The sequence below is a fragment of the Ornithorhynchus anatinus genome, chromosome 18 (assembly GCF_004115215.2).
Source record: "Ornithorhynchus anatinus isolate Pmale09 chromosome 18, mOrnAna1.pri.v4, whole genome shotgun sequence".
Lineage (NCBI taxonomy): Eukaryota > Metazoa > Chordata > Mammalia > Monotremata > Ornithorhynchidae > Ornithorhynchus > Ornithorhynchus anatinus.
Window position 1 is genome coordinate 6,443,263 of NC_041745.1, and position 21,095 is coordinate 6,464,357.

The window sequence follows — 21,095 nt, forward strand, 5'->3', positions numbered from 1 at the left end:
AGGTTCTTTCTCCACACCTAGAGATTAGAGAGGAAGTATGGGAAATTAGAAGGGCTTTTAAAAAAATGCATTTATTTATACTTCGGTGGTTGCTAAATCCAGGATCAATTAAGAAATATGCAGAACAGAAAAAACATAATGCTAATCTCAGAAGTAAACCTTGAATCTACTACCTGTTTTTCTAGTTGAACTGGCTCACGACCTTTTGGAAAAGTGGGCACATTCCCTGACCCCGTCCTGTGACTTCTCCCTCCTTCTTTCTGCCCAACCCTCTAGCTTCCTCTCTCCTCATCCCCCGACCTCCTCTCTGAATTCTCCCGGTGCCCATTTCTTTCTCCTTCACCCATATGGGAGCTGCTTTGTATTTCTTCCCCTCCTAGGACAGGGGCATCCACACCTAAAAGCCGGCACCCCTCCTGGAATTCTCCAGCACAATGGACCTCTCACTGCATTTTCCCAGAGCTACTCTGACCTCTCTGATCTTTTGGAGAGTTTCCTCAAAGCTGGCTCAGAGGGAGGCTGGCTGGTGAGCCCTCTCCTTCCCTTCCAGGACCAAGCCAGGATGCTCTGAGTAGAGGGAGAGGGACTATCGTGCCTTTTGGGAATTCATACATTAGTCTTGAGGTCCTGAGGTCTGCAGCGTGACTTGGACTAGCAGACCAGGTCCTCGCACCTGGGAGTCTGGGGATCTGTGTTCCAGTCCTGGCTCTGCCACTTGGCTGTTGTGTGACCTCGGGCAAGGCGCTTAATTTCTCCATGCCTCGGTTTCCTCAATTTAACAACGGGGATTAAATACCTGATCTCTGATCCTCCGACTGAGCTCCCCATGTGAGACAGGGATTGTGTCTGGCTCGATTATCTTATATCTAGCCAGCATTTACTACAGTGTTTGGCACATAGTAAGCCCAAATACCACAATTATTATCACTAGTCTCATTATATTGAAATAATGTGGCCTAGCGTATACAGCACGGGCCTGGGAGTCAAAGGGACCTAGGTTCTGATTCCGGTTCTACCACTTGTCTTTTGTATGATGCTGGGCAAGTCATTTAACTTCTCTGTGCCTCAGTTACCTCGTCTGTAAAATGGGGATTAAGACTGCGAGCCCTATGTGGGACTTGGGCTGTATCCAACCTGATTAACTTGTATCTACCCCACTGATTGGTAAAGAGCTCAGTATAGAGGCTCTATACTGAGTCTTCAGGCTGAGACCACAGCAGTGGTGAGGTGAGAAAGAGAGGGTATTTGCTCAAGTTTTCCAGGCAATTTATCAAAAATATTTATTGAGGGTCTACTGCATGCAAAGTACTGTACTAAATTCTTTTTAAGAGTCCAATAGAATTAGTAAATACGATCTCTGCCTTCATGAAGCTTTCTTTAAGTGGAACAGCTGCCACATCTATTTAATGGGAACAGCTCATTGGGGGCACAGAACGTGATTACCAATTCTGTACTCTCTCAAGCCCTTAGTCCACGATTCTGTGTATAGTAAATGCTCAATAAATACAATTGATTTTATTCATTTGACCGATTCCTTGAATTCTCCACCTGCGTCAGTATTTTCGGGCTAAAACTGTGCGTTCCTAAAGAAGGGTAATGGGAAATGCTCAAGTCATATGGTACATCACCTAGCAGGAGTGGCGAGCACAGAGTGCTCTCGAGAAAAACGCCTAATCCTCGGACCTGCTCAACCAAACTTCTCCATTTGCCATATCACAGCTACTCACCCTAGAGAACCCCTAGAAATATCAGCAAAGGGCCTCCACCACCCGGAGATGAGGGCAAGGCTGGGAAGCGTTAGTTCTCTCCGAAACTGAAGTTAAATAACAGCTGGGATCTCAGAATCATGACCTTTTTGGAACAAGTGAAGAAACCAGAGCTGGAAGGGGATTGCTTCCTCTTATTTGACTCCTAAAGCCCTGTTTCAATACAGGAATTAAGTCTGAAAAAAAATGCTGGGCTAGTGACACTGGAGGGGTTGTATTTCAGCAGAGAGTAGATGTGAGGAACAGAAAGTAGTAGAGCAAATAGGGCAGAAAGAATGGGCACGGGAGTCAGAATGACGGCTCCACAAAGCACCCAGAGCCCCTTTACACTTTTTGCGCCCAAGTCCCATCAGCTCCACACCCACCCTTTGCCCTTATGCGCTTATTCCTATCCTCAGCACTTAGGTCCATTTGTATTTATTTGCTGTTTATTAATGTCTATACTGGAATGATCAATTATTGATCAGGTTATTTCATCCTGATATAGTTGTACTACTTCCTGCCCTGCACATAGTAAGCACTTAATAAATACCACCGATGATGTAGCTTTGTTTTCCCTCCTGATCCCATTATTCGTCAATAGGTTTTGTCTGGCCGTCTCCCCATCAGATTATCCGATCCCTGAGGGCTGGGAATGTGGCTCTAGCTTCTTTCGTACTCTCCCGAGTACTCGGTAGGTGTTCAATGTCACTACTTATTGTTGTATTGTACTCTCCCAAGCGCTTAGTACAGTGCTCTGTACACAGTAAACACTCAATAAATACGATTCAATGAATGAATAAACTTTACTGATCAGTTGCTTTGTTTTCTAAAGTTTTCAAAAAAACCACAAACCCCAAAATACATAGCTGGCGTCGAATAAAATGGGGAGTGATTTCAGTCAGTTTCTTTGGGGCCAGGAGCATCCAAGTCCCTCCCAGTCCCACTGTATCCATCCGTGCCAGTCCACTTCCAGGAGTCTGACCCAGGGACTGCGTTTCCCAGCATCTCCCCTGCTCCCTTCATATCCTCCCCCGTCTCCCGCTGCCAGGAGCCCATAGTATCCCTGGAGTTGGGCTTTCCCTCCTGGCCACGTCCAGTCTAGACTAGAAGTCTGTAAGCTGTTTGTGGGACTGTTATGTGGAAAAACTCAAAAGCCTTAATGAAGTCCAGAGATAGATGACATCGATTATTTCTTCCTTCTGCCCAGTCCATCCCTCTCACAGAAGGAAGGAGAATTGGCCTTGTCATTCAGCCAGGACACATATGGCTCAAACATGGACAGGATAGGGTATTTCAATCTCCCAAGGCAGATCATTCAGCCTCCCTTCCACCAGCTCTTTGATCTTTTTTTTTTTGATGGTATCTGTTAAGCGCTCTGCACACAGTAAGCAGTCAATATATACGATTCAATCAATGAATGAATAATGAAAATATTACCAATCAGTTGCTTTGTTTTCTAAAGTTTTCAAACACCCCCCCACCAAAAAAACCCCATAGCTGGCGTCAAATAAAATGAGGAGTGATTTCAGTCAGTTTCCTTGGGGCCGGGAGCATCCAAGACCCTCCCTGGGAGTCAGAGGACCTGGGTTCTAATCCCAGCTCCCCCACATGTTTGCTGGGTGACCTTGGGCAAGACACATAACTTCTCTGCACCTCAGTGACCTCATCTGTAGGATGGGGATTAATAATAATGTTGGTATTTGTTAAGCGCTTACTATGTGCAGAGCACTGTTCTAAGAGCTGGGGTAGACACAGGGGAACCAGATTGTCCCACGTGGGGCTCACAGTCTTAATCCCCATTTTACAGATGAGGGAACTGAGGCACCGAGAAGTTAAGTGACTTGCCCACAGTCACACAGCTGACAAGTGGCAGAGCTGGGATTCAAACCCATGACCTCTGACTCCAAAGCCCGTGCTCTTTCCACTGAGCCACGCTGCTTCACAGACTATGAGCCCCATGTGGGACAGGGACTGGTTCCAAACTTTTTAGTTTGTATCCCGGCTCTGCCACTTGCCAGCTGTGTGACTTTGGGCAAGTCACTTAACTTCTCGGTGCCTCAGTTCCCTCATCTGTAAAATGGGGATTAAGACTGTGAGCCCCACGTGGGACAACCTGATTCCCCTGTGTCTACCCCAGCGCTTAGAACAGTGCTCGGCACATAGTAAGCGCTTAACAAATACCAACATTATTATTATCTATCCCAGCGCTTAGTACAGTGCCAGGCACAAAAACCATAAAACGAATATAGCTAATTCAAGAGAAGAGGGAGCTTAAAATTTGCAATGGAATGTAGACAGAATTAACTGTACCACTGCATTCCTTACAAAACGCAATGGTGTGGTAACACAGAGTACTTATCGGGACTACTTTGAATTGGGGGTGGTAATAATGACTGTGGGATGAGTAGATTGCAGAAGCAGTCAATAGCCCAAATAGCTTGGAAAGACACCAGAGGTTCTAAGGAATTTATTTGGCTGTCAACATTAAACACAAATGGGAACAGTCCAAGGTCAACCACACATCCATTAGGACCAAAGAAAATAATATGAGATAAACCCTCGCCCTTTTCTCTGAACTTGCTAGCTAACAAAAAGACAAACTCAATATCAAATCACCACATAAATAACAAACAGAAAACCCACTGCCTTTCAAGGACAGTTAGTGACACCCTGCCTTGATCCCCCCTACCCTCCCGGGGGGGCGTGGGAGGAGACTGCGACTTGATATTATCTTAAAGTGGAAACTCATCATCTTTCTTTCAACACCAGAAACCCACTTCACATTTAGAAGATAAACATGCTCCAAGAAGAAAGGAGATGAAACAAGAATATGAAGGAAGAAAAACAAATCTGCAAAGTAATAGAAGAACCTCCAGCCCTGAAACTTTTCCTGATGTCCTTTGAATCTACTTTGATTCACCAGAAAAAGTTAGTGAGTCTACTCTTTTTCTGAGTGGGCTGAGTCCTCTTTTCCAGATGAGACAGGCATAATAAAATAGTAACCCTCCTTCCTCCCCCACCTTCATAGACTCACACTGTGACCTCACTGATCTGTGCTTATCCATAATTCATAACTGCATTTTCAAGTTGCTCTTTCTTTCTTCCTCCTCCTTCCTGAAACACACCCTCTCTCCTTCTCTTCTTTTCTTTCTGTCTCTGTCACTCTCTCCCTCTATGAGTCTCTCTCTCTCTCTCTCAACTTCCACGGGAAAATTAAATGCAAGAGGTGTCTGAATCTGAAAATTATCTTCATCAAGTCAGAAACATTCTTTCAGTTGAAACAGTCCATATTTCTCCCTCCCCGAAGCTACTGCCAGTATAGAAAAAAGACGAGGAAGTTAGTGAGTGACCAAGATAAATATATATTAAAGAAAGAAGCTTATGCAGCTAAATGATTCACTCTATGGCAAGCAGTCAACTTTTGATTTAACCACTTGTAGGTCTTTCACCCATGATTTCATCATTATTATTATTACCATAATTTAGCATTCATTGGAAAACAGCCTGCTAAGAATACCAATTGGATGTTAAGTGCTGTATAGAAGAAGATCCAATTCCACCAAAAGGCATTAAAATCAAAGGATTTCTCAAGAGAAGTGGATTGGGGGGAAGGATTTGAAGAAGCGGTTGTCTCGGGGGTAAAAATGGGACATTGTTCTCATAAGTCTGGACTAGGAGGGAAGAAGTCAGACTTGAGTGGAAAAAGGAGAACAGAAGGATTTACAATTGAATGGAGTGGAATCTCTGAAGGAAAATGAGAAAAATTGTAGAAGAAGGAATAAGTGAAATTCAAGTCCTTTAAATGAGCCAGTTGAGAGTACCTGATTTAAAAATCAGAAGCAACCTATCAGTTTACTATGCTTATGAAAACTTCCATGAGTAAAACCTTAGAGTATCTGAGCGGGGAATCAAGAAAGCCACGTGACCTTAGTTACTCCCGTTTTGCCTCAATAACTACAAAATACTATCTTCCCAGGGATTACTCTCTGTTGTCTTGTATTTCCTCCTGCCTTCAGGATACCTCTAATTACATGTCCTGCCAACACCTCAAACTTAACATGCCCAAAACAGAACTCCTCATCTTCCCACACAAACCCAGTCCTCACCCTCACTTTCCCACCCTTGTAGATATCACCACCATCCTCCCTGCTTTACAAACCCATAATCTTGGCATTATTCTCAACTCATTTCTTGCATTCAACCCACATGTTCAATCTGTCACTAAATCCTGACGGTTCTACTTTCACAGCACTGATAAAATCCACTCCTTCCTCTGCATCCAAACTGCTGCCGTATTATTCCGAATACTCATCCTATCCCACCTTGATTGCTGCATCAGCCTCCTTCCTGATCTCCCCGCCTCCTGCATTTCCCCACTTCAGTCCATACTTCGCTCGGCTACCCGAATCATTTTTCTTCCAAACCATTCGATCCATGTCTCCCCACTCTTCAAGAACCTCCAGTGGTTTCCAGTCCACCTCCGCATGAAACAGAAACTCATTACCATTGGCTTTACAGCACTCAATCACCTTGCCTCCTCCCAATTTAGCTCTCTGATTTCCAACTACTACCCAGCACCCTCACTTTCTTCCTCTAATGCCAACCTACTCACAGTTCCTCGATCTCGCCTATCTCGCCACCAACCCCTCACCTCCGACCTGCTTCTGGCCTCGAACTCCCTCCCCCTGGATATACAACAGATGATCATCTCCCCACCTTCAAAGCCTTATTAAAAGCACATCTCCTCCAAGAGGCCTTTCCCGGCTAAGCCCTAATTTCCTCTTCTCCCACTCCCTTCTTCATTTCACCTGCAGTTGAATTTGTACCCTTTATTCACCCCACCCTCAGCACTTACCTACATATCCACCGCTCATTTTTATAAATGCCTGCTTCCTCCTCTAGACTATAAACTCCTTGGGGCAGGGAACGTGTCTACCAGCTCTGATATACTGTACTCTCCCAAGTACTTAGTACAGTGCTCTGCACACAGTAAGTGCTCAATAAATATGACTGATTTCCAAGGATGATGTGTGTGGATTGCTAAAAGGAAACTTGCTTTGACATTCTCAGAAGGGAGGCACTATCCTAGGTATTTTTATTGAGAAATGACTGGTGATTTGGTGGGGAGTAAAAGAAAAGTAGCTATCTTGGAATGAACTGTAATTAGCCAACAGGGTGTGCTCGCTCAGTGCAGACGCTGAACTGCTAAAATCCCACCTTCTCCGTGAAACAGCTAGGCCAAGTGGAAATGAATCAACTGTATTTACTGAGCACTTACTATGTGCAGAGCACTGTACTAAGCATCTGGGAGAGTCCAGCAGAATTAGCAGACATATTCCCTATCCATGACCTTACAATCTAAAGAAAAGTCCACAGGTCTGGGATTCAGAGGATGTGGCTTCTAATCCTGGCTTTGACAACCTGCCCGCTGTGTGATCTCGGGCAAATCATTTGACTCGTCTGTGCCACCTTCGTTTCATGATCCGTAAAATGGGGATTCAATACCTGCTCTCCCTCTCGGTTAGATAGTGAACCCCAGGCAGGACAGGGTCTGTGCCCAACCTAATTATCTTGTAACTACTCCAGCGCTCGACATATAGAAAACACTTAAATACCACAAATGATGATTATTATTTTAAAACCTTCTCAGATTAGGTTCATCTATTTCTGATCTCTGACAATTCCAGTGGCTCACCTAAGAAACTGTCTGTAAATTATGAGTATGTTCTTCACTTATTTGTGCTCCTAGAGTTATATTATCCATTTCTGTCACATGCTCTATATCTGTACATACATGGATTCATGTATGTCCTGTCAATTATTACTAATAATAATAATAATAATTGTGGTATTTGTTAGTACTTGCCATGAGCCAGGTAGACACAATACGAACAGTTCAGACATGGTCCCTGTCCTGTAACGAGGCTCACACTCTACAGTCTAGAGAAGCTGTAATGGGAAGAGTATAGGCCAGGGAGTCAGAAGACCTGGGTTCGAATCCTGCCTCTACTACTCTCCTGCTGCGTGACCTTGGGCAAGTCACCAAACTTCTCTGTGCCTCAGTTACCTCATAAGTAAAATAAGGAATAAGACTGTACGCCCATGCGGGCGACGGGCTGTCGATCAATCAATCCTATTTATTGAGCACTTACTATGTGCGGAGCACTGTTCTAAGCACTTGGGAGACTACGATATAACAATATAACAGGGTTGGTGGAGACATTCCCTGCCTTGGACTGTTCCCAACCTGATTAGCTGGTATCTATCCCAGTGCTTAGTACAGTGCCTGGCATGTAGCATGTGCTTAACAAATACCATAAAAAATGATACACACATAATTAAGATACTATTTTTGAGGGCCACAACTTTTCTTGCACCTGTAAAACTTCCCTTTTTAATTTCGACTGTGAGGAGAGGAAAGACCATGAATATTATGAGGGGCCGGTCAGAGCTAGAGCTGACTTTAAACGTGGGACAAGAGGAATGAAAATCAAATCGGATGCAGTACGTTCAATCTGGAGGGAAGTTAGGATACCACCTCTCATCATCATCAACATGAACAAAGCACTGTAAGTAGTAGGAACTTACGGAATAGAGAGATGAAGCACGATGGCTGACATGAGGCTTAGTTGCTGGATCACGTGACTGGGGTTGTGGAAGCAGCGTGGCCTAGTGAATAGCGCACGGTCCTGGGCGTCCAAAGGACCTGGGTTCTGATTCCGGCTCCGTCGCTTGTCTGCCGTGTGACCGTGGGCAAGTCATCTCACTTCTCTGTGCTTCAGTTACCTTATCTGTAAAATGGTGATGAAAACTGTGAGTCCCATGTGGGACAAGGACTGCATGCAATCTGATTAGCTTGTATCTGCCCCAGAGCTTAGTACAGTGCCTGGCACATAGTAAGTGCTCAACAAATACCATCAAAAAACAACTCCAGAGCCAGAGCATGTTACCTGGACGGACTAACAATACCAGAAACCTTTAATACTGTTAAAACACTGAGTAGGTTGCTTGGTTTTAACTAAGAGCTATTGCCTGGAGCTGTGAGAAAGGTGAAGAGCATGAGAATTCCCCTTTAAAATGACCAATTTACTTACTGATACACTGTTATTGTAGATTCTTAACCTGCATATTAAATCTGTAAACTGTCACTCAACCTCATTTTCACTGCTCTGCATACCTATTGATCGCCACTTAAAATGTAAGATAGAGACTGGGCCTGAACAAATGATTTTGCATTTACCTCAGCACACAATAAAGTGGAGAATACACAATTATGGAAACAATGTTTATTAAGCATTTGTGAAGTGAGTGTAGAAACTGGATAGTGAAAAGAGTAACTAGGTATGGAGATTCATAAAACCACTGACTTGGTGAACTAGGTTTTTGAGGAAAAGAGAATCAAACAATCAGTGATACTTACTGAGTGCTTACTGTGTGCAGAGTACTGTGTTAAGAGCTTGGGAGAGTACACTACACATAATGGAGCTGGAGAAATTACAGAGAAAGGCAGTCAAGACTATTGGGAGGGAATGGAGAAGCTGCCATGTGAAGATAAGCTAAAAGAATTAAGTCTGTTCAGGAAGGATGGATGCAGTGGGAGAGAGAAATGTTTGAAATCTACACGTTCATGAAGGCAGAATTGTTCACTAAATTCCACAACGCCTGGACAAGGGGACAGCCACTGAAACCTGAAAGGGGTGGTTCCGAACAAACAACAGAAATTTCTTCATATCATGAGGAGTAATGCTCATGGAATTTGCTTCCAGAGAACGAGGTTGGGAATGGGGGTGGCGGGAAAGGGGGACAGGGAAAGCGAGATTCATAATTAAATTTGTTACCACAGAAAACAGCACAGGTTCAAGAGGGGTTGGGTTAAATTTACAGATAAGTGGTCCATAATGGGCTAATAGCGGGGAAATTAGTCCTGTTGGATAATATAGATGGCTAAAAAATAGGATGGATTTCAAAAAGGATGACTCTCACGTGGTTTCTCCAAGCATCTTGTCTCCACTCTTGGAGATGGAAAACGGAGCTGGTCGGACCACTGTTCTGATCCAGTAACGACACCGCTCATCATGTTATGTATTGAAATCAACATTTCGGAATGGTTTGGCAGCAGGGTGAATGACACTTTGCCAAATTCTGAATGAGCCAATTTCAATCGACGAAAACTCCAGTTACTAAAGATGGAGAGAGAGAGAAAAAACTCAATGTTTTTGCTTTAAAATAGCTGACAATACAACCGGGGGAGGGAAAAACGTTTTTTCTATTCCATTTTAGTGAAAATCAATGGATTTTTATCTTGTGTAATTTTTCCCCCCTCTCGTAGAGAAAACAACATAGCACTTACAGACTGCATTAAGGAATACATTTCAGTGGCTGTGGGTCGTTTTCAAGGGCTTTATAAACAATAATTAGTTAACCTACAGTGAGCCGGGTCATATTGGTTGGCCCCATTTTACATATTCATAATTTAAAATGCTCATACTTAACTGACTGGGTGGCTGGCAGCCAACCTCTGAGTTGACCTGGGGGAGTCTGTCTTTTGAGTGGTGAGAAAACCTCTCCAAAAGCTGCCATCATAAGGGGTCCAAAGGCAGAGACAGCAAGGCAATGCGGGGTTACCGGGGTGGGGGTGTGGGGGGGACCCCAGCCCGAGATTCTGGGCGGCCTCCTACGGAACCTACCATCAATAGGATCTGAGCACCTTCTCTGTGCACAGGACTGAGCGTGTGGCAAAGTACAGCAGTTGGTAAACACAATCCTGCCCTCCAGGAGTTTACAATCTTAAGGGAGGAGGCCGGCAGGAAAATAAACTTCAGGCCGGGGAAGCAACTGGGTCTAAAAGTGGCTGGAGTTAGAGACAGCGAGGCAATGTAGGGTTATCCGGGGGGCGGGAGCCCGTGATTCCGGGTGGCCTCCTACTGAATTTACCATCAATAGCATCTGAGCACCTACTCGGTGCACAGGACTGTACTGAGCGTGTGGCAAGCACACAGTAGTTGGTAAATACAATCCTGCCCTCCGGGAGTTTACAGTCTTAAGGGAGGAGGCCGGCAGGAATCAACTTAAGGCCGGGGAAGCAACTAAGTCTAAAAATGGCTGGAGTTAGAGACAGCGAGGCAATGCGGGGTTACAGGGGGGACCCCCGCCTGTATTTCCGGGTGGCCTCCTACTGAACCTACCTTCAGTAACATCTGAGCACCTTCTCCGTGCCCGGGACTGTACTGAGCGTGTGGCAAGCACACAGTAGTTGTTAAATACAGTCCTGCCCTCCGGGAGTTTACAGTCTTAAGGGAGGAGGCCAGCAGCAATAAACTTCAGGCCGGGGAAGCAACTGAGTGTAAAAATGGCAGGAGTTAGAGACAGCGGGGCAATGCGGGGTTACGCGGGGGACCCCGGCCGAGATTCCGCGTGGCCTCCTACAGAACCTACCTTCAATAACATCTGAGCACCTTCTCCGTGCCCGGGACTGTGCTGAGCGTGTGGCAAGCACACAGTAGTTGTTAAATACAATCCTGCCCTCCGGGAGTTTACAGTCTCGAGGGAGGAGGCGGGCAGGAAAATCAGTTACAGGCCGGGGAAGCAACTGGGTCTAAAAGTGGCGGGAGGTAGGACTCCACGAGGCTGTCTGAAGGCAGCGAATAACAGGATGTGTCCGTCCAACCCCATCCTCGGCAAATATTACCCTAGGGAGGGTAAAAAAAAAAAAAGACAGTGGATTAGTAACAGGGGTGTGAGCGCGAGAGTCAGAGACAGGAGGGGGACAGAGGAGGCGGGGACTCCGCTCGGGGAGGGAGGCTTCGGAAGAAGAAGAGGGCCGGGCTGCTCGGTGGTTAGCGAGGGGCCGTTGTTCCTTTAAGGTTTGGGAAAGTTTCTCCCGCCCCCCTCCCCGACTATCAGCTCAGCCTCGTCACATTCGTGGGCTGGAGCCCGGGCTCCGAGCTGGGGAAATTCCTAGACATCTGGTTCCTGAGGAGGAGAAGGAGGAGGAGGAGAGAGAGAGAGCGGGAGGGAAGGCCGGGAAAAGTTTTTAGGCGCGGAGGAGAGGGAGAGGGCCTGGAGGGCAGCGCCTTGCCCGGGCGGCGAGATGCCCCCGGGGGCTGGGGGCTGAGGGCTGGGGGCTGAGGGCTGAGGGGAGGGCCTCCCTGGCCGCTTTGTCTGCCTCCACTTTTCCCTGGGCGGCCCGTCCTGCGTCCGGCCTCCTCCTCCCGCCTCTCGGAGCGGCTGGTCCTGGGGGGCGGCCCCGCCGGCGCCATGTGCCCCTCGCCGCCGCTGCTCCTCCCGCTCCTGCTCCTGCTGCCGCCTCCTCCCGCGGGCCTCGTGGCCGTGGCCGTGGCCCCGCCGGCCTGGCGGTGGCCCCTGCGGATGGCCCCGGCCAAGGCCTCCGGGCCGCGGCCGCCTCCCCCGGGCCCGGGGGCCCAGCCGGCGGGCGGAGGGTCCGGCCGGCCGCCCCGGCCCGCCGACGGCTTGGCTCTGGCCCTGGAGCCGGGGGCGGACAACTTCTTGGCCATGGTGGACAACCTGCAGGGAGACTCCGGCCGAGGCTACTACCTGGACATGCTCATCGGAACCCCCCCGCAGAAGGTAACCCTTCCCCTCCCTTGCTCCCCAACACTCCTTCTCCTCACCTCCTTTCTCCTCACCCCCTTTTTTCTCCTCACCCCTTTTTATCTCCTCACCCTCCTTTTCTCCTCACTCCCTTTTTTCTCCTCACTCCCTTTTTTCTCCTCACTCCCTTTTTTCTCCTCACTCCCTTTTTTCTCCTCACCCCTTTTTATCTCCTCACCCCTTTTTTCCTCATCCTTTTATCTCCTCACCCCCTTTAGCTCATCCCCTCCTTTTATTTTCACCCCCTTTTTCTCATCCCCTTTTTCTCACCCCCCTTTTCTCCTCACCCCTTTTTTCTCCTCACCCCTTTTTCCTCCTCACCTCCTTTTTCTCCTCACCCCCTTTTTCTCCTCACCCCCTTTTTCTCCTCACCCCTTTTTTTCTCCTCACCCCTTTTTTTCCCTCCCCAGCGCTGCGTCCCTTCCCCGACCCTGAGGATGGTCCCCTCTCCCCGCGGCTCCCTCATCCCCGGGCCCTCCCGGCCCCTGCAAGGATGCCGCCCCGTCCCCCCGCACCCTCCGCTGCTGCCCTGACCTGCCCAGCGCCCGAGGAATCCGAAGGAGGCAGAGGGCACGAGTGGGTGGCCGTGGCTCGGCGGGCAGGCCCCGGCCCCAAACTCTTCCCCTCAGCGGGGACACAGCGGGTGCCAAGTTGCTCGTCAACTTATTTACCGTATTTTCCTCTTCCCTCTGTAAAAAGTGCGTGCTGTGTGTTTGTGTGTGTACGTGTGTTATTGCAGACTCCGGGCTCCCACGGGGTCCTCCCTGCCAGCCGGGCCCACGTTTCCTCCCGTTAAGTGATGGTGAGGTGCCACCGTGACAGGGACATTTCTTACCGCATTAATATATATACATATTTTTCTCTCCGTGCCATCATCGCTTAAGAGACCTGCAAAAGCGTTGGGGACCAGCGCCCAGACAAGAACTACTTTCCGAAAACAGCCTCCTTTCTGCGACCGAGGGGAACCCCTGAGGGTCACCACCTGCCTCATGTCGGGGAGAAACCCCCGAGAAAAAAGCTCCTTTATTGCGCTTTAAAACTCTCCAGTCGGTCTGCCGAGCGGTGGGGGAGAGCTATAACTGCAGGGACTAGGTTTCTAGGTCTGCTTCCTTTTTAAATTGAAGACAGAAGTGGGGTAGCTCTCTTTCCAACTCGAGAAAATGACAAGATGATACCGGATCTTGAATTCATTCCAAGTCATGTCAAACATCGTTCCCATTTTTCTGAAAAGCAGCACTTTTCATTCACCGGCACTCTCTTTTTTTTTTGAAAAGATTCTCACGTCCCCAGGCACAGCAATTTAAAGTAATCCTATGGAGCTGGTCCCACTTTTCTTTCCCCCCTCCACTGGTCTGTGACAATGGCATTAAAGTTAAATTTTCTCTCATTTAAAGGTAACTCGCGTAGTGCTTTTATTTTCAGTGTCACCCGTTTGGATTGTAACGGCTAGATGGCAGCTACCATCTACCATATGTAGAAAATACTTTTAATAGCATAACATCATACGCTCAAATTACTTTTAACAAACTGCTAATGGATTCCCATCTTTCTGAGAAACGACCAGCTCTAAACATTTCATTTTTCCTCTGTGTATCGGGACAACTCTCTCTTCCAAAAAAAAAAAAAAGGCCTTGTGTTTTTAATAAGTACCTTCTGTTTTCCATACTTCAAAAGTTTTGTTTTACTCAAAGGTTTGTTTGATTCGGTTACCCTTCATCCGTGTCATGGGATTCCAATGTGAGTAGTTGGCTGGTTCCTCAAGTCAGGAGGGGGAGAAAGATGAATGGGTGTGAGCAGCTGAGGAAGCTTAAGTGAAAAGTTTAATTTCTCAAGCTCACTGGGGATGTCCAGCTGAAGAGCAGCAGATTGCTGTGGATGTGGAAGTCACTTCTCTATCTTTGGACAACATTTGGTGAATGTTCTGTGACCAGTTAAGTATTCTGGCGTGCTTAAAATGAATCCACAGCTAGGAAATGGAATTTAAAGAAGAGTGTGGAATCATGGGCTCAGAAAGCATTCCAGTTGTAAATTCCTTGTGGGAAGGGAACGTCTTCTCTGTTTAATACAGTGTGTTAGGTCCAGTGGTCTTTTTTTTAATAGTATGAAGCACTTATTATATGCCAGACACTATACTAAGCACCGGGGTAGGTAGAAGTTAATCAGGTTGGACACAGTCCATGTCCCACCTGGGTCTCACAGTCTTAATCCCCATTTTAGAGGTGAGGTAAATGAGGCACAGAGAACTGAAGTGACTAGCCCTAGGTCACAACAGATAAGAACATGGCTCATGGATAGAGCATGGGCTTGGGAGTCAGAAGGACCTCGGTTCTGGGCCCCACTTATCAATCAGTCATATTTATTGAGCACTTACTATGTACAGGGCACTGTAGTAAAAGCATAATAAATATGACTAATTGAAAAGCGGAGAGTTGGGTTTAGAACCCAGGTCCTCCTGACTCTCAGATTAGTTTTCTATCCTCTAGGCCATGCCGCTTCCACTTAAAAATATTAATTGCGATATTTGCATAATTTTTACTACGTGCCAAGTGCAGTACTAAAATTTGGGTAAGATAAAGGCAGATCAAACCCAGGTCCTGTCCCACATGGTGCTCACAGTGTAAGGAGGAAAGAGAACAGTTCTCTGCACATAGTAAGCACTCAATGAATACAACTGAATGAACGGTATTGAATCCCTATTTTACCGATGAGGAAACTGAGGCACAGCGTGATCAAGTGGCTGGCCCACGGTCACGCAACAGACAGGTTTCCTGCCTCAGTTCTATGCTCTTTCCACTAGGCCATGCTGCTTCTTTATTACCAGCGCTACTTTAGGTGGCTTTTGAGAAATATAAAATCTGTCCTACCAAGGTGAATGACATTTGAGTGACACTGGTGCTCTGGGGAGCAAGAAGATGCACTTCTTCTCTTCCCCCACCCCTCTTTTCAGAGAACATAAAGGAGGTAGTGAGGAGAAAGGAAAAAAAAACCCAGCTGAAGGTCTACAAGGAAACCTCTCAAAAACATCCCCCCAAAGAGCCTCCAGGCTATTACTAGTTTCTTCACTCTTTCTCCATTGCCCTTGGAGCAGAAAAGTCCCGAGTTCCCTTAAATAGACATTTCTGCCCATTTTCTCCAATTATTTTAAAGAAAACCAACTTTTAAACAATGTTTGCAGCTTCAATTGATATTTATTGAAGTGCCTATTGTGTAGAGAACTGTAGTAGACACTTGGGAAAGTACAATGTGATAGAATTGGTACTTAGAGTCTACAGAGACTAGTCTAGAGGGGTGACTGACATTAAATTACAACTAGAGAGTTTAAGGATATGCATCTACGTACTGTGGGGCTGGATTGAGTATCAAAGTGCATTACCAAGTAGATAGTCAACAGAGAGGGGAGGGCTTAGTCAGGGAAGGCCTCTTGGAGGAGCGGTGATTTTTTGAGGAGGGTTTTGAAGGTGAAGATAGTGGCGGACTGTTGGATTTGAAGGGGGAAGGAGGATGTGGGCAAGGGATCACCAGCAGGATAGTGAGATTGAGGTCGAGAGAATAAATTGTCTTTGAGGAGTGGAGTGTGCGAAATGGATTGTAGTAGAAAGTTCTCAAAGTAAGGTATTCATTCATTCAATAGTATTTATTGAGCGCTTACTATGTGCAGAGCACTGTACTTAGCTCTTGGAATATACAATTTGGCAAGATAGAGACACTTCCTGTAGAGACACTTCCTACCCAGTGACAGGCTCACAGTCTAATCTGGGGAGACAGACAGCAGAGCAAAACAGAACAAAACAAAAAAAATAAAAGGAGGGCAATTGAGTGCCTAAAAGCTAATGATAAGGAATCTCTTTTGCAGGGAGTGGGCAACTGTTGGAGGTTTCTGGGGAGTGGGGTGATTATAGCGTGACTTAGTGGAGAGAGCATGGGCTTGGGAGTTAGAAGAACCTGAGTTCCAATTCCGGTCCCACCAATTGTCTTCTGTGTGACCTTGGGCAAGTCACTTAACTTCTCCGGGCCTCAGGTACCTCATCTGTAAAAAGGGGATTCGGAGGGCTCACGCTGTGTCCAACTTGTATCTACCCCAGTGCTTGGACAGAGTAAGTAACTAACAAGTACCATAGTTATTATTATACGGATCGAAAAGCTTTTCAGAAAAGTGATCCAGACAGTCGAGTGAAATCCGGAGTGGCGAGGGGAGAGACAGAAGGCAGGGAAGTCAGCAAAGAGACTGGTGCAGTAATCAAGAGTTTCCTCATAGCAAAAAACCAGTTTAAATGAGGCTTTCTCAGTATTAAACATTAACGGATCTAGAGAGGTCATGACTGTATATAGTCTCATGCCCAAGGAATGTGTGTTGCATATCTATTTTTGTGCTTGATTTAATTATAAGCTACAGGTAATAAAGTCTCCAATTCTAGCATATAAACACTGAGACTGCCAAAAGGAAGCTTAACTTCTTCACGTAAGTTAAATTTTCATCTTCAAAAATTAAGGATGGCTATTCAATTCAGTACCCCCCCCCCCCCCTTTTCACCACCAGAAGGTTATTTGCAGCATATTTTAAGGGGCGAGGTAACTGTGATAGTTGTAAAATGATCCAGTTATTTTTGTTTCTATTAGTATCACACAGTCTGTGCTTATTCTCTAAAATGTGATGCTGTCCCAGTAGATCGTTATATAGCTAGCTGGTAAATTCAGCCGGTCCACTGTAGCTATGTGTTGTATATCGCTTGAAGGAAGGATTTCATCAGAGTTACCTGCTTTGTTTGTGGTGTTCTCTGAATAATGGGCAATTCCATAGTGCCTTTCAATTACAAAAAGCAAAATATCCAGCCCTGGGGAGTTGATTGGAAACAGAGCAATCAGATTTAGTAGTTGTAATAGTATTACTAAGCTCTTACTGTGTGCAAAGCACTGTACTAAGTGCTGGGAGAAAATACAGAGATGGGGGAAAAAGATGGGCTCTGTCTCTCGTGGGGCTCACATTCAAAAAGATTCATGCACAGTGAATTCAAACTCCTGTTGCTATTAACACAATAATAGCATGGATAGAAGTCATGAAATGTTACTCTGTAATTTGGGCTTATTACTGATGATTATAATGGTGCTCCAGAGTGATTGAAATTATAGTACATTTTCATTATCTTTGACTAGATTTTCTTGGAACTGCTGACTAAATCCAATGCAAGATGCTGAAAGGTGTTCAGATAATTGTGGGAGATTCAAAAAGGTTTTTTTTCTCTCCCTGCAAGTGGAAGATTTATCAGTTATTATTGTAGTCATGTCTCTTAATATGGGGAGATAAAATGAAATTACACCTTATAGGTTACATGGTACTCTTTAAACCCTTAAACTATTTGGGGGTGAGTTGTATCCTGATCATTGGTTCTTATCATTTGTTAATCACATATTTTACATTAGTGGGGTGTTCTTGAGATTGGAAGTAGCTTCCTATTACACACTTCTTAGGAATTTTAAATATTTTTAACTAACCTGCTCATCCTTTAATGCAATTGAGTTTACTGAGTGTTCCTGGTCTCTGTTTGGAAACTGAAAGAAAATAGTGTTGATTGGCCAAAGGAAATGTGATAAAGCCAAGAGAAGAGATAACTAATAAAAAGACCGAGAAGTGGAAAGATGTGAGTGAAAGGGCATAATATCCAAAAATGACAGAAAGGGGGTTTATTCTATTAAGAAAAGATCAATCTTATTTTAAAATCTGGTTAAATAGTGAGAAATGATCTCGGATCAATCTTGGGAGATTGGCCTCGGTTTTTGTATCCATTTCTTTGTCACTTGGTGCATTTCACTGATGCAGCATCTGTGTCCCCATGAAATAAATATTTCCTCTGGAAATATTCCACTGTGTTGCTAATTTGGGGAAGGGAATTTGAATGACAAACTATAACTTTGATTACCGACACGACCATCAAGTGGTGTTTCAGTTTTGCCACAGTAGGATGAGTTAAGCGTACTGAGAGAAGCGGCGTGCACCGGCCTGAGATCCAAAGGTCCTGGGTTTTAATCCCAGCTTTGCCACTTGCCTATTATGCAACCATAGGCAAGTCACTTTAACTTCTCTGTGCTTCAGTTACCTTATTGGTAAAATGGGGATAAATAGCTGTTCTTTCCCCCTCCCTCTTAGAATTGTTCTATCCTCATATTCTAGCTACCCCAGTGCTTAGCGCAGTAATTGGCATGCAGTTAGCACTTGACAAATACCGCAATGAATATAAGAATAACAATTCCTTTATGAATAGGCAGAGTTTTATAATAGAATTTCACAGTTAGTATTGTCAGCACGATGGCATAAAACGTGTGATTCAGGGATTGGATGTTTCTCTTCTTGTTTACGGTCTTTCATGTTTTCTCAACCCCTCAAAATTAACAGATTCCAATTTAAATAGCCACTTTAGCACCCGCAGGAATTGAAGAATTTCAGAAGAATTAAATCAAAACAGAAACACTGGTTCAGCCTCAGCAAAAATAGTTAAAAGAGGCAACGTTGGGAGCAAGGTAGATCCCATGGGGAAGGTTTCGGGCGACACCGCTCCATCTAGGTCACCCTACTTTCAACTCCATTTGTCCCTTCAGGCCGACAGTCGAATGTGATGCATGTAGTTGGGCATGTTTGTTTTCAGTTTTTCTCCCTTCCTCTCTGGATAGCCAAGTTCACAGGAAGCTTCATTGTTCCACACTGCCTGCAGATAATAAAGCATCTATTCTGTCAGACGTTGGCCCCTCCGTACAACATCGTCAGCATCACTGGACTTGAGGTTCTGGATTTCCCCACGTGATGTGAGAGAAGGGGTAGAGGGAGGGCTGAGATTGATTTCTTGGTCATCCTAGAGAGGTCTTCATTGATTTTTTTTTTTCTGCCCAGAAAGAGTGCAGTACAGTACTCCCATTGCTTAGCCACTGTGGAAGGGTGGAGAAGTTATTTCTGTGTTCAAGATAACTTCCTCCGTCATTGCTGTGGGATTAATCAATCAATTGTATTAAGTGTTTATTGTGTGCAGAGCACTGTACCAAATGCTTGGGAGAGTATGATATAACTGAGTTGGTAGACATATTCCCTTAACCACGCTATTGCTAACCATTCACTGCGCTCAGGAAACATAAGCAGGAGATTTTGTGTCTGAAGTACTGTAAATGCTCTAAATCTGCCTCTGTCCGTCTTTTTTATCAATTCACTCATTGGAAATTAGCGTGGATGATGTGCTAGGCAGAGAAATAGGGGCTCTTCTATACTAGCCTAGGTGAGCCCCATACTTATAGCCTTGGAAAGATTGATCAGTCAATCAGTAGTATTTATTGAGTTCTTACTGTGTGCAGACCACTATAGTAAGTATCCGGGAGAGTACAGTACAGCAGAATTGGTATACACGTTACGTGACCACAAGAAGCTTACAGTATAGAGGGGGAGAGACAGATGTAATATAAATTACAGATATGCAGAAGTGCTGTGGGGTTGAAGGTGGGAAGAATATCAAGTACTTAAAGGGAACAGATCTAAGTGCCTAAGCGGTGCAGCTGGTAAAGGGAGTCGAGGTCAACAGGGCTTAATCAAGGAAAGCTTCTAGGAGGGGATGTAGTTTTAATTAAACTTTGAAAGTTGGGAGAGTGGTGGTCTGGCACATATCGATGGGGAGGGAATTAAAACCCCATTCCAGTGAAGTAGGTAAATGTTATTCCACTTCAGTCGACCACAGGTATTTATTGATAACATGCCGGATGCAGAGCACTGTATTAGAGATTTGGGAGAATACAATAAATTCAGAAAAACTCTACTTTAAAATCATCTCGAGCTGGTCCCAATCACTTCCTCTGGACTTTATGCTAAGAATGCCTGCCCGAGGCTTGGGATGGTGAATGGGCCTTTAGTTAATGTGTTGGCTATTCATGTCTCCTTTCTCCAAAGCGAACACTAAACTCGATTTCATTAATAATTGGAGCTCTGTAAGTCATGGGAAGCAAATTAATTTACTTTAAACAACTGTCTCCTCTTCCATGGCAGAACGAGCTGACTTGGAATCTGGGCTTGGATATGCTGATATGTATACAATAATATGCACCTGTTCTGTCCTGGATTTTTCTAAGTAAAAACATTCATTCAAGAGAGAAGGCCAATTGACCGCCTTCGAAATGTAAATGTTCTGCTAGAGGATAGTTATTGTTGCTGTCCCAAACCAGGGTTTACTGTGTAAACGTGGATCTTGGAATACGTCTTTGGTTTATTTTCCTGGAAGGTAGACCATAATAGTGTTACCTAGATAAATGCAGACCCTGCTTCCTGTTCCAAATCATAATCTGAGCAGTACTACTTTGGAATGTAACAGGATGCTCCCTGCCTCCTGACTTTCCAATTTTCGGGTCTCGTAAAAGGCAGAGAAACCACTCTTCCCATTTAATAATAATGTTGGTATTTGTTAAGCGCTTACTATGTGCCAAGCACTGTTCTAAGCGCTGGGGTAGACACAGGGGAATCAGGTTGTCCCACGTGGGGCTCACAGTCTTAATCCCCATTTTACAGATGAGATAACTGAGGCACAGAGAAGTTAAGTGACTTGCCCACAGTCACACAGCTGACAAGTGGCAGAGCCGGGATTTGAACCCATTACCTCTGACTCCAAAGCCCGTGCTCTTTCCACTGAGCCACGCTGCTTCTCATTTCACACAACTCTGGGAATGGCAGTGGATGTGAACATACCTGCTCGAACTTCTCAAGTGCTGCACCCT

General features: G+C 45.4%; 1 protein-coding gene and 1 long non-coding RNA gene across 3 annotated transcripts in view; one reads left to right on the top strand and one right to left on the bottom strand.

Moving 5' to 3' along the window:
• Positions 1 to 8,499: 8,499 nt before the first annotated feature.
• On the bottom strand, positions 8,500 to 11,949 carry LOC114805448. Of its 2 annotated transcripts, none has more exons than XR_003753426.1 (3): positions 11,184 to 11,949; positions 9,732 to 9,928; positions 8,500 to 8,539 (listed from the first exon to the last, which is right to left on the bottom strand). It is a non-coding gene; the product is annotated as an uncharacterized LOC114805448 (long non-coding RNA). The 2 variants fall into 2 exon arrangements; XR_003753425.1 differs by lacking the exon at positions 11,184 to 11,949 and adding an exon at positions 10,934 to 11,013.
• A 56-nt stretch (positions 11,950 to 12,005) lies between these two features.
• BACE2 (beta-secretase 2) overlaps positions 12,006 to 21,095 on the top strand; it is a 54,160-nt gene continuing 45,070 nt past the window's right edge. The window contains exon 1 of the mRNA XM_029046756.1: positions 12,006 to 12,335. Coding sequence (XP_028902589.1) covers positions 12,006 to 12,335 — 330 coding nt within the window. The remainder of the gene's footprint in view (positions 12,336 to 21,095) is intronic.